At 39.2% G+C, this 13,327-nt stretch overlaps 2 protein-coding genes across 9 annotated transcripts in view; one reads left to right on the top strand and one right to left on the bottom strand.

Moving 5' to 3' along the window:
* Tpgs2 (tubulin polyglutamylase complex subunit 2) overlaps positions 1 to 5,967 on the bottom strand; it is a 35,131-nt gene extending 29,164 nt beyond the window's left edge. For 2 of the 4 annotated variants that reach the window (XM_026400060.2, XM_026400059.2), the window contains exon 1: positions 5,660 to 5,967. In XM_026400060.2, coding sequence (XP_026255845.2) covers positions 5,660 to 5,846 — 187 coding nt within the window. In that variant the 5' untranslated portion in view covers positions 5,847 to 5,967. The remainder of the gene's footprint in view (positions 1 to 5,659) is intronic. The other 2 variants (XM_026400057.2, XM_026400061.2) reach the window with 2 other exon arrangements.
* Positions 5,968 to 6,120: 153 nt separating this feature from the next.
* Kiaa1328 (KIAA1328 ortholog) overlaps positions 6,121 to 13,327 on the top strand; it is a 257,338-nt gene continuing 250,131 nt past the window's right edge. Inside the window, exons 1-2 of one of the 5 annotated variants that reach the window (XM_026400047.2) lie at positions 6,121 to 6,207; positions 12,988 to 13,023. In XM_026400047.2, coding sequence (XP_026255832.1) covers positions 6,150 to 6,207; positions 12,988 to 13,023 — 94 coding nt within the window. In that variant the 5' untranslated portion in view covers positions 6,121 to 6,149. Of the gene's footprint in view, positions 6,208 to 6,374; positions 6,440 to 12,987; positions 13,024 to 13,327 lie in introns of those variants that run through there. The other 4 variants (XM_026400048.2, XM_026400050.2, XM_026400049.2 and 1 more) reach the window with 4 other exon arrangements.

The raw sequence follows: 13,327 nt of genomic DNA, 5'->3' as shown, positions 1-13,327 counted from the left end.
GTTATTCCACTCTTCAGTATATATACAAAGGTCTTAAAATCAGTATATTATAGTGACACAGCCATATCAATGTTTATAGCGACTCAAGTCAAAATAGCTAAGCTATAGAACCAACCTAGTGCCTAGATGAACAAATCAAGAAAATGTGGTGTATATACACAAAATATTACTAATCCATAAAAAGAAATGACTTTGACTTCTGTTGGTAAATAGATGGATTTGGAAACTATCATGCTAAGTGAAATAAGCCAATTCCCCCAAACCAAAGGCTGAATGTGGATGCTAACACAATAAGCAGGGAGGGAGAACAGAAATTCAGTGGATTAGACAGAGGGGAATGATGGGAATAGGAAAGACAGTAGAACAAAATGGACATAACTTTCCTTGTTCCTATAGGAATACGTGACCAAGGAAACTCCATATATGTACAACCACAATAATTGGCTCCTAATTAGAATACATTATACTTCATGAAGGTATAACATGTCAAAATACACTCTACTGTCATGTATATTGAAAAATAAATTTTATATATATATAAAATGTTTTCTCCAAGTTGTCAGAAAATTATAGGATGCAGTAACAGCCCAACTAAAAATTCTGGATTCTGCCTATTCTCTAGTCTTTCTTTATTCATTTAGTAATTGTATGGCCTGAGATAAGTCCTCACTTCTCTTTGCCTTCAGTAAGATAGAATACTACTATTTCCCTTGTAGGGAAAGTAGGAGCGAGAATGCTTTAGAAAAGTAAAAAGTTTCATACATATAATTAAACACTTTTTTCCTGCCCCCCTTCAGTATTCTAAGACACTGGAAGCATTGTGCTATAGTAGGAAAAGATTGAGCTTCAAGCCATTAGGCATGGATGAGTCTTTGCCATGTGCCTGACTGGTGGGGATGAAAGATTCTGTGTATCCATCCCTTCAAGGATGGTCCCACTGGGCACCGAATAATAAATGTTATTATTAACATTTTAGATAAGTATATTGAGGCTGAGAGTTTAAGCCACATAGCCAGGTCTCTCCCAAGTATGTCTAGTTAAGAAGAGTGCAAAAGTTTACGTGCAAAAGTTGCTGCATGTTCCTTGGCACAGCTCTATAGAAATTATCCTATACAACTTCAGAATCTAGCTTTCATCAGTCTTAATAACCTAACACTTCATGGGCAGTAGGACAGAATACAGAACTCTTTGCCAACAGCCTGGATGTTTGCATAGTGATGACCTCTGATTATATGCTTTCTATGCATCATAAAATCCAAGGATGTGGAGGAAAAGGTATACACTACTGGTGGGGCTGTAAATTGGTGCAACCACTCTGGAAAGCAGTATAGAGATTCCTCCAAATGGTTGGAATAGAACCACCATTTGACCCAGTTATTCCACTCTTCAATATATATTCAAAGGTCTGGTGTCCAAGGATGCAAGTGGACACATAAAATTATTCACTTTTCAAACTTTGTGGTAGTTTATTCCTAGGTTGGGTGCTATCAATTCCTTCCTTCCTTTCTCCATTGTGAGGTGAAGTCTGTTTCTCCACCTCCTTAAATTTGGAGTTGACATGTAACTGCTTTGAACAATAGAATACGGCGAAGACATGCTGTGCCAACTTTGGACTTAAACTTTAAGAAGACTGGCAGTTTCCCTTGTCCTTTGATTCCTGAGTCATCATATTCAAATTCAATCTACTCTCTGGAGAGACAGGTCATATTGAGGAACACTGAGGAGACCAGACATGTGAGTTCAAAAGCCATCAGATAATTTCAATCCCAGTTTTATAGAACTGCAAACACTTGAGCAACCCTAAATGAAGTATCCCAGCTAAACCCAGTCAATCCAAGAACTAGGAATGTTAGTAATTTGTTTCAAGTTGATATGTTTTGGGGCAGTTTGTCACCCTGCAACACTACTTCACAGTGTAACATACTTCCCAGTAGAAAACAATCCAAGTCAACAATCTCTGGAGTATTTAACAAGGACTTGTTTTATCCTTAACTTGGTGAAATTACTACCAGATATTAAGAATTAAAATAGCAGACACCAACTTGAGAAACTCACTGCTAGTTAAACAAGACAAATATGCAACAAAAGTGAAAACTTCAAGATTATATAATTATGTGTTAAAATAGGTGATAATGACCCTAAGGACCACAGGAGTTGAATGCAGAGGGAGGTTGATGAAGACTGAATAAGTGAAAGGAAGATGTCAGAAATAATGCACAGCTCATCTGGCCCTTGAAGGATGATGTGGAAGTTACTGCAGACTTGTTCAATGAACACCTACTTCTGCTTCCTCCTAGTGTGCACACCTGTATTTTAGAGACTGGACAGCTAAAAACTGCATTTCCCAGATTCCACTGCATTTAGGATTCCTCAAACAAAATTCCCATAAGTTTGGAAAAGGGATAAGCAGGTGATATAGAGGGGAAACACAGAGAGGAGACCTTCTCACAAGCATAATTTCAGAGGTATTTTGATTCATCGGGTTGAGTATTGCAATGATGGCATCAGCAGCAACATAGCTTTTTAAACACTAAGCTTCTTTATTACATTAACTGCAGGTACTTCAGGTATTACTACTTAACACCTTTTTTTTTTTTTTTGCAGTAAAGTTCTCATTGTAGAGTCTGCTTCAGGTCTCCCAATTTTTTTAAAGTTACTGCCCCTTAATTGATACCTTTCTAGCCTTAAATAGCTAAAGTGCATATTGTTTCTTATTCTAGCCAGAGTGTATTCTATGGCCTGCAACTAAGAACCTTGACAGACACAAAGAGTTTGGGTTTGTGGGCTTGGAAAAGAGACTTTCCAAGACAGGTGAATATGCACAGATCAGAGGAAGCTGTCACTTACATGATTTAAGAATTCTGGCCACAAAGCCAGACAAAGATATGAGAGGCTTTGTGAATAGTAACCAAATTAATTTCCAAGTTCTTCCCTAGCAAGGTTCAGGTGGGGCTTTTAAGCAATAATTGAATCATAAGGGCTATAATCTCATCAGTAAATCAATCCATTTGATGCATAATTTGAATGGATTACTGGGTGGTAACTGTAAGCAGGGGGTTGGGTGGGTGTCAAGGCCTGAAGATGTAGGTCACTGGGGGATGTGCCCTTGGGGATTATATTAGTTTCTGGCCCTTTCTTGCACTTCTGTTTCTTGGCTGCCATGAGCTGAGCAGCTTTGTTCTGCCACACCCTTCTGCCATGATGTTCTGCTTCACCTTAGGCCTAGAGCAATGGAGTCAGCTGACCATGAACTGAACCTCAGAAATTGAGTCCCAAATAAACTTTTCCTCTTTGTTCTTATCAGGTATTTTGGTCACAGCAGTAAAAAGCTAACACAATAGGATCCCCCCACTTTTATGTATTCCTTAGGGTTTTCTATATACAAGAATGTATCATCTTTAAGTGGAGAAATCTTTATTTCTGATTTTATTTCATTTTTCTGCCTACTTACCCTGAATAGAACCTCTAATACAATGTGTACATAAGTGGGTAAGAGGAGAATTCTTGTTATTGAGAAAAGACCAAATATAATAGGCCTAAGACTGAAATTCTTGTAAAGTTGGCTAGAAAACTGAATCTAAGGAGGGTTCTCATCATTTTCTGATAAGAATGATGTGCCATATCTAAAGTATTATTGCAAACAATATGGTTTATGCTGAACACCTGTTTTTCCTAAGAGAGTCTGGAGTTTTGGTGCTTGGTAGGTGAAAGGTACCTAGATGACTAATTTTCAATAAAAGTTCTGGAATCCTAGCCTCAGGTAAGCATTCCTGATAAACATTTCAGATATACTATAACAACATGTTGCTGGAAAAATTAAGTACATTCGATGTGGCTGCACACCTGGTTTACTTGACATCCCTACAATTATCTTTCTCTTTGCTGATTTTACTTTTTATCCCTTTTCTGTAATAAATCATATCCCTGAGTATGACAATCTTCCCTGTCTTATAATACTCCCAGGGAACATCAAATTTGGTGTGGACTTGGGAACCTCTGACTTTTTTGTTGTTCTTGATCTGAAGGGGGAAAGCTGTCAGGCTTTCACCATGATGTTAGCTGTGGACTTTCTACAGATGCCCTTTATCAGCATAAAGAAGTTCTATCTCTAATCCACTGTATTTTTAGTTTAAGTTTTTTTTCTTTTTAAAATCAAGAAAGGATGTTGGGGGTGCTGGGGTTGTGACTCAGCAGTAGAGTGCTTGCCTAGCACATGCAAGGCACTGGGTTTAAGCCTCAGTACCATATAAAAATAAACAAATAAATAAAATAAAGGTTAAAAAAAGAAACGGTGTTGGATTTTATCATGTGCTTTTTCCGCATCAATTGAGATGACTGTATTGGTTCTCTTTTATTCTATTAACAAATTATATTAATTGATTTTCATATCTTAAACTGCACATTTCTAAGATAAACCTTGGACTTCTATAAAAAGACAAATTAAAAAATTTATTACATTCATAATTTCAATTAGTGATGTGGTGCCCATTTTTTTTTTTTAAGTTAAGGAAAGAGCAGGAAGGATGGATGTTATTACAACTATATTCAGGGATGGCTTCTCTGGCATAATAATAATTTCATCAGAAATCTGAATGTTGTGAGGGAAACATTCAGAGGAAAATAATTCCAGGTGGAAGGCCAAACAAATTGCAAAGAGTTTAAAGCAGAAGCAAGTTTAGTGTGTTTAAAATCATAGCCTTAATATGGCCACCCTGTGGCCAAAGCAGTGAAAACTAACAGATGAGAGCAGATCCTACAGGGACTTGTGGGACACAGAAGAGAAATTTCAAGTATATTATAATTGTGATTTGGAAGGCACTGAGTGAGGCATGCTTTTTAGTCTGCTTAAGACAGCCTTTCTCCTCCTTGGTAGTGTGGCTAACTCTTATTTATCAATGAAAATATAGCATCATCTCTGGGACATGTTCTTTAATTTCCCCCAAAAGCCAATCACCTCCTTTGTGCAGTGATAGGTTACTGACCTCGTTTCATGCTACTGTTCAGTTTTTCATCACTAACCCCAGCATCTAACAGTAGTGGGTCCTATTGTGTGTGTGTTAGTGGTGGACTGAATCCAGACTTTGCACTTACTAGGTGCTACCACCGAGCTATATCCCTAGCCCATCAACGCTGAGTTAAAGAAAAACTGTAACCCGTCCAGCCGCACAAGCTTTGACTCCTTTCTGGCCACTTTAGGTGCAGCACAAGGAGGAGCTTGGCGGTTGATGCTTTCTTAGGGAGATTGGCTGCATCATTTCCCCAGCTCACTGTGGTACCAGAGAAAGGCTTGGGTTTCAAGGATACTTCCTTGGCTAAGAATGCCTCTTGGGAGACCCGGCCCCCCAAATGCCAGGTGCTTAGTGTCTTCCCTTTGCACTTCTTGGCCGGTCTTTCAGACCCTAGAAGTGGGCGGCGGGGGGGGGGGGATTTCCGGCTTCCTAGCTCTTTCTGGGAACACCCCCCGCAAACTCTTACCGGGCCAGGTCACGCACCCGGGTCTCCCTCTTTCCCTCAACCACCGATGTCAGAGCAACGACGCCTGCTCGTACGCAGGGTCTGGCGTCGTGCCGTCCACCCCACACATCACCTCTCCATCCTCTTTTCCTCTCCATGGCCCCTCCTCCCAGACTCGACTTTCCCTGGCTCTCGGTCCCCTCACCTAGGATGCGGGTGATGCCCAGTGTCAACTTCTCCAGGTGCGGCTTGCTGCAGCTCAGCAGCGAGGGCGACGCCTCCTCCATGGCTCGAGTCCCGGCTTCGCGCGCGGCGGAGACACCGCCGGAGGCCGGTGAGGAAAGCGGGGCGGGCCGAAGGAGGGCCGGACCCCGCCTAGGCGCCTCGGCCATGCAGTTCACGGCATGCCGGGAGCTGTAGTTCTCGGCGCCTGACAGCGCGGCGGAGAGGAGATGGGCGGCCCGAACTGGTCGGGCCACAGTAGTTCCTCCCGGCGCTCGTTCCCGCGGCCCGGCGCTGCGCTCCACTCCGCACCACTCGGACCCCGCCTCCCTTTCGCCTTGACCCTCTTGCCCCGCCGCGGCCGGCCGCGCAAGCGGGGGCGGGCCTCTGCGCCGTGCGTCCAATGGGGACTGAGACTGGGGGCCGGGGCGTGGCGGCCTCGGCGCAACGCCCCGAGTGGCGGTTGTTTCAAGATGGCGGACGTGGCGGGCCCCTCCCGCCCGGGCGCGGCGGCGTTCTGGAGCCGCGACTGTATCCTTTTGCCCCGCTGGCAGGGGGCGCCGGCGCCCTCCCCCGGCCTAGGGGCGAGCTGTCGCGTGGGACTCTGGGTGGCCAGGGAAAGCGCGATCTAACCCGAAGGCGGAGACGCGCTGTCTGGCCTCAGTCTAGGTGCCGGGCTCCCTCTCGCTTGGGTCTTAGGTGTCACCAGACAGGAATTCCAGGTGTGCGACACTGCACCGACGGTTCCCTGCCCTCCTTGGCGGTGAGCTTTGAAAGATGGCCTAGTCTTGGCCCAGCCTGGGACCGGGAGGCTCCATCCACCAACCCTCCCTGTGTGACCCAGGCGGACAGAGTGTAGGCTTATGGTTGAGGAAGAGTGGATGTGAGCTGGACAGGGGCAGTTGCTGGCCGGGCAGGGAGCTTTTTATCTTGATTTAGAATTGCCCATGGTCTATGCTGTTAGGCTCAAGTCAAGACTTTGTCGGACTTTAAGGGCCTTTCGGTGATGTTACATTTTCGAATTGAGGCTTTAGGTGTAGAGCTTGGTTTTACAGAGATGTGTTCTGGTGGTGCTGATTACAAAATTAGGTGCCTAGGAAGGTGATTTACAAGTAGATCGCGGGTCACCAAGGGCAGCGCTTGAAATTGTGCGATTGTTTGGAGCCTTCCATCACCGTGGTAGTAGTCCCAGTTCAATATCCTTGATGTTTGCTTGACAGGGCTATTTTCCCCCTGAGTTAGGTAGACTGTTGTAACCTGAGCTTTCCTCCTGGTAATTTACTTTTAGTTCCTTAGAGGCGCATTACCTGGGAGAAGAAATGCAATCAGTGTTATTGGTTACCTGCAGAGGCAAGTCTTTTTGTCTGTTTTAGAGGATTGGGGTTGGCGTTGAGATATTGCTGTTACCTTTGGCGGAATCACTCTTTAGACATTCTACTTAGCTCCCAGTGAAATTTACAAAATTGTATTACCAGTTCTCCTTATTGAGTTACTAGGATTAGAGTTTCATATGAAGAGAGGACTATTTTTGCATTCTTTGCTGCTGGGTGTTTAGTATTATGTAATTACTAAAAAAATTACCACTTGTTTCTGATAGGTTGGTGAGAATCAAATGAAATCATGTACATACACTGTGGATGAAAGCGCACTAGTGCACTGTGCAAATTAAATAATTTTTCCTTTAACTGTCAGTAGGGATGAGAAGAGAATATGTGCATGGGGGACAACTGGGCTGAATTAGGAAGTCCAGAAATTGGAATGAACCTTTCCTTATGAAACACTGCCTCTGTATTGAAAGGATTTTGAGAGACAGATTCTTATCTCATTATAACAATCAATGGTATTGTTCTGATATAGAATAAGTGGTTGGGGTGGAATGACAATTGATTGAAGTGGGACTAAGTTAATTAACAAGTGTGTGGAATGACATATGCTCTTGGATTTAACAGCTCTGTTCTCATTTATATAGATATCACTGTATTTCATATAGAAAGGTCACAAATACACCCTATGTCTTATATTCTCACTCTGAAATTTAACATAAAATACTCAGCTACTCAGTGATGTTGAGGAACTGAAATTGTATGGGAAAAATAGGATGACATTCTGTAGAAATTCAGATGTTGGAAAGGAATTGCAAGGTTACTAGCATCACTTGTTTCCCCAGCCTAATCCCTCTGATGACCAGTTAACATCCAGCCTCAGATATTTTCATCTCAAATCATCATGGGGCATAAAAGCAGTGCCAGATATGATTTTGTTACTGAGAATTTGCTGAGAAGCATAATGATAGATATGAATAATTTTGTTTATTCCTATGGTTTGATTTTTGATTTCTTTTCAGTTACATTGTTGATTGCCCAGACTAACCCAGAGACTTAGTAGTAGAATTTTCAATAGAAAAGGGTCAAATAGTATGCAACTATGATCTCAAATTCTTTTAATACTATTGAAGAAAAGATTTTCAATGCTCTCTAATTGTTTTGAAAAGCAATTAGAGAAATGTGACTGAGAGATTTGTCAATTCTAGAAGTTTCCATCATGAGGACAGATCATTACCACATTTAAAAAACTGCTGCTGTGAGTTATGCATCTCCTACACAATGTGATTCAGTAGTGGTGTTTTGCACAAAGTATGTCATACAGAGGCCTCATGTCTTAGTAAGTGTAAATGATGAGTATGCCACATTGACATTTTATGAGTTAAATCTTCCAGGAAAATGTTGGTTCAGTTGTAAATTGCTTTCCTCCTTTGTAATAGTTTCTGGTAATGTTAGAAGCAGTTAGTGGTTTTGCAGTATCTAAATTTGATTACTTACATGCACTTAAGTGGATTATCATTAACTATATTAATGATTTGATATTAACAAATATGAACTGCAAGGGACCTCGTCAAGAACATTTCAGTAGCTATAATCTCTGCTATTGAGTTCTCAAATAAAAATAGGCAAAACCTTTATGTGAATGTAAAGATAATATACAAGCTCAGGTCTCTGTGGTCAATAATAATTACATATACATTTGTTGCTGGTGATTACAACTGAGAAGATTAGAGTGGGTAGCACTATAAACTTACTTCTTACACTGGATATCTAAAATAGAGATGCTTCTTCCTTTCTTTTTTAATATATATATATTTATTTTTTAGTTGTAGTTGAACATAATACCTTTATTTATTTTTACTTTTATGTGGGGCTGAGGATCAAACCCAGGGCCTCACAGGTGCTTGGTGGGCTCTATACTGCTGAGCCACAACCCCAGCCCAAGATGCTTCTTTTTAACCCTTCTGCCTGTGGATTCTAATTACTCTTTTAATTTTGGGCATTTAAATAAATTGGTACCAGCACTAAAAATGCTTTACAACTTGCTAATTCTTGTCACACTGAGATGTTTCTAAAGTAATCAAAGTAGAAATAAGGTGGCACAGAGAACGCAATAGCAGGTTCAATATGCATTTGGTATATATTATGCCTCTTCGACTTCTCCTTAAAGTACATACTTGTGGGTAAATCCTGAATAATAAGATAATGAGATGAAGATAAGATTACATATTACTAGAAAGAATAGTGTGGATGAAAGCATTTTCAAATATTTCATTTGAAAGCATTTTCAAATATTGTTGAAGTCAAATTAACTTAGAAGGTTTTTTTGTATTTAAAAAATTTTGTATGGATATAGTTAGAAGTAATAAGTTTTGTTTACATATTTTTTTTCAATATCTTTATTTATTTATTTTTTATACGGTGCTGAGAATCAAACTCAGTGCCTCACATGTGAGGGTCAGGTGCTCTACCACTGAGCTAGAGCCCCAGCCCTTGTTCACATATTTTGAATGAGATAGAGGAAGAACACTGAAAGTTCTTGTGTCTTATAAAATTAAATGTCAGTTTCATTCTTTCACAGATGGCTTACTGGGACCCAGAGGCTTCTTTTATGTTTGGGAAAATCATCTCCCTCTTGTTGCTTATATTTAAGTGAGATAAGGCCATGAATAAGTAACATGTTTTATGTCTAATAATTATAGGTATTTTGGAGGCAAATAAAGCTGGAAGGGGGAGGTAGACGGGTTAAAGGAAGAAAGAGTTTTGCCATTTTAAGTACCTATGTGGTTTAGGAAGTAAAAGCCTCAGTCAGAAGGTGACATAAGACCAAAGTCCTAAACACAGTAAGGTAGGAAATCATGAAAATATTGGGAAAGAGCTATCTGGATAGAAGAAATCAATGCAAAAAACTCTTGAGGTAGGAACTTGCATAGCTCATTGACAAATGTAAGGAAACCAGGAATAAATGAAGGGAAAACTGGTCCCAAATGAGGTGATAGGGTGAGAGATAAGATCTTGAGCATGGCCCTTGTAAATACTTGGATGTTTAATATGAATGATTTTAAAATGTTCTTTACCAGCACTAAGTGAAATAATGACAGTTAAGGAGTTACGCATAGAAACATGGGAAAGCTGTTAAGAAGTAATTGTAATAATCCTGGGGAGAGGAAAAGGTAGCTAGGATCAAGGTGATATTATTGGTGAGAAGTGATAGGGACTAGGAGGGGCTAGAGTGTAATTTGAAGCACCAACAGAATTTTCTAAATGTGAGGTATGAGAAGAATCAAGAATAACTCCTTGTTTTTGTTGGGGGCAGCTGGAAGAATGGAATTGCCTCATTGAGAAGGGAAGGCTTTGGAATAGCAACTTTTGAGATGAAGATTGGGACTTAAGTTTTGGACATTTGAATTTTAGATATCTTTTATAATCAAAAGGAGCAATGTCAGGTTTAGGGGGTAGGCTCCTGTTAAAAATTACTTTGGTCAAAGTCAACTTATTTATGGTATTTAAAGACCTGAGAACTGAATGAGGTCACCAAGAGAAAAAGAAGATGTAGGAAAAAACTGGGCCTTGGGTCACTCCAAGGTTTATAGGCTAGTAGTCTAATAAGACGACTGAGCAGGTATTGTTAGAGAAGTAGGAGAAAAATTATGAATATGTGGTGTCTTTGAAGCTAAACAAAAAGGTATTTTAAGGAGAGTGTCTTCTATGTCAAATAATATTAACAGAATCAATTAATGGATTTTTAACAATACAGAACATTGTAATTATCAAAAGTAGTTGTATTGGGTTGATGGAGTCAAAAGCTGGATTGATGTAGGTTTAATACTGGGAAGAGAGGAGTTGGAGACAGTAAATGTCTCTTGAGAAATTTTGCTATGAAGGGGAGCAAAGTTGAGTGGTTGGAGAAGAGGGTTTTTTTCTGGAAAAAGTTTTTACATTTTTCCATGCTAATGTAGACAGTTTAATAGGAAAAATAATTGAATCAGGAGAAAGAAAGGGAGAATATCAGGAGCAATACCCTTTGGTAAAAAAATTTGTATAATGGTATGTTGGTATTAGATAGGAGAAAGAACTGTTCATCTGTAGCAAAAAGAGAAAGCAGAGTCTATGGGCACAGATATAGGAAAGGTCAGTAGATATGCTGATGGAAGCCTGGGGAAATTGGTTCTGTTTTGTTTTTAAGAAATAGGAGGCGAAGTTATTAGCTGACACTAAGGATGGGTAAAGTTGTCAAGTTTGAGGAGAGAAAACAAAGTAAGAAATACTTGAGTTTCCAAATCAAGTTGAAATTCAGTGGGGTTCAGGGGCTGATCTCTTCCAATTGTGAGCAGGCTCCTTCATAAGTGATGTACGGAAATGTTGTACATTTTCTAAGATTGAGTTATGTTAGTCTTTCCATAGGTCATCTTTGGAGAAAACTGAAAATTCTCCATTACTGTACCCTTTTACTTAAAAGTACAGCCATTTATAGAGGGTCTAGCATCATTGTCATGAATCACTGCGCCCCCAATCAGATCTCTTTTCTAAGTACAATTCAAATAGCAAATAAACATGGATTGAACGCCTGCTGTGCTTACAAGGCCCTGTGCTTGTCCTAAGGAATATTAAAAATATGAATCAGTGTTTGTTATTGAGAAGCCTGTACAATTTCAATTTATAAGGTTATTTTTAGATTGGATATCAGTAAATTTAGAAATGTTCTTTCTGCTCTCACACTAGTTGCTGTCAGTTTCTTTGGAGTGGAGGTTCTAACTTTTTGGTTTACTTGCCTTATATGTCTCCTAAAATCTAAGCTCCATCCCTGATGTTTGAGGAAATTGAAAATTTAGGGGCACTCATTATTAGCACAAATCTGAAACCTATGATGATAGTACATGTGCTAATGCCAAGATCTGTGAGAATCCAGCTGGCAAACAGTAAACACCATCTAGCATTCCTAGTATTTTTATAGGATTCTAGGCATTTCCAGTCAGTGTTCCCTGGAAAGACTAGACTCTATTACTAGGGTTGATAAAATTGCTCAGCTAAAAAATATTGACTTTTTGAATGTGTTACATCCACTCTAGCCTTTTCCAGAAGCCTACAGTTAATAATTGCTTTTATCCAGAAATCTTTGAAAACATTGTACAAAAGAACAGAAAACTTTAAATTTTCTATTGTTTGAAAAGAAAATTGTTTCTAGGCTTCTTTTGTGGAAGTGTAACAGAAGATTACCAAAGTGTAGACCTTGCTGGATAGGGTTCTAAATAGGACTTTGTTTCTAGAAAAAAAGCTTATGTTGGCTCTCTTTCTATAGCAACATAATGATTTTACCCTTTCTAAATTTCTTCTTTTGAAATTCAAAATATTTATTTATTTACTTATTTATTGGTCTTAAATTTTTTTCAGTTTCAATAGCAGGGCTTCATGGGACATTTCATGAGTATACTGCAGAAAAATAAATGTTGCCTTTGTGTTTGCTCAATTGACTTGCCAAACAGTGTTTATTCTTCAAATTATTTATATTCTTTATTCTAAAATAACTTGTCAGTTTCTCAATAATGGGCAAACTGGAGCACGAATGGAAAGGAATCTAATAGCAGAACATATATTATAAGATATCCTATTTGGAAATAAGATTAGATATAAGTTTCATGGAATAAAGCCTTCAGAATTTGTATGAAACAATTTGTATGTGACTATATAAAGATGAATTTTTAAAGAATATTATTTTGCTGCATTTAATTCAATTGCTTGGATTAAAGTAATTTAGTTTAGTTTTGTTTTTAGAAGTTAGTTGTAAATTCCCCAGTCAAAAGAGATGAAGAATTGATAACAGACATGTAGGTGCAACATTTGGATATTGATATAATCTTACTTTTATTTATGGTGCTGGGGATTAAATCCAAGGCCTTGTGCTTGCAAGGCAAGCACTCTGCCAACTGAGGTATAGCCCAGACCCTGATATAATCTTTTATAGTATTTTCCTTTATGTCTTCCTTCATAGTTTCTGACGAAGAACAATCAGTAGTATATGTTCCAGGTATGACTTTCTATGTTCAAATTTGGGAAACCTCCTTTGCTTCTTAAGTGTTAGGAGAATATAAAACATCAAGAAATCCTTCTTGAATGCAGGACAGTCCTTCAAATTCTAAATCTAAAATTGTTACTTCACAACAAATTCAAAAATTCAAGTTATTTTTGTGTATTTGACCAGACCCTATTGAGGTTTAAAATACTGATTCATCTTGGGCAGTGGTTGGGCAAATCAACTTTTAATGAACTTGTACACTATTTCACATATTATGAAGTAAGAGATTCTTTGAAAATTTCTAAAATGAAAAATA

This window comes from Urocitellus parryii, chromosome 13, assembly GCF_045843805.1.
Source record: "Urocitellus parryii isolate mUroPar1 chromosome 13, mUroPar1.hap1, whole genome shotgun sequence".
Taxonomy (NCBI): domain Eukaryota; kingdom Metazoa; phylum Chordata; class Mammalia; order Rodentia; family Sciuridae; genus Urocitellus; species Urocitellus parryii.
Note: the sequence above shows the minus strand (reverse complement) of the source record. Positions and strands in the feature narration are given on the sequence as shown.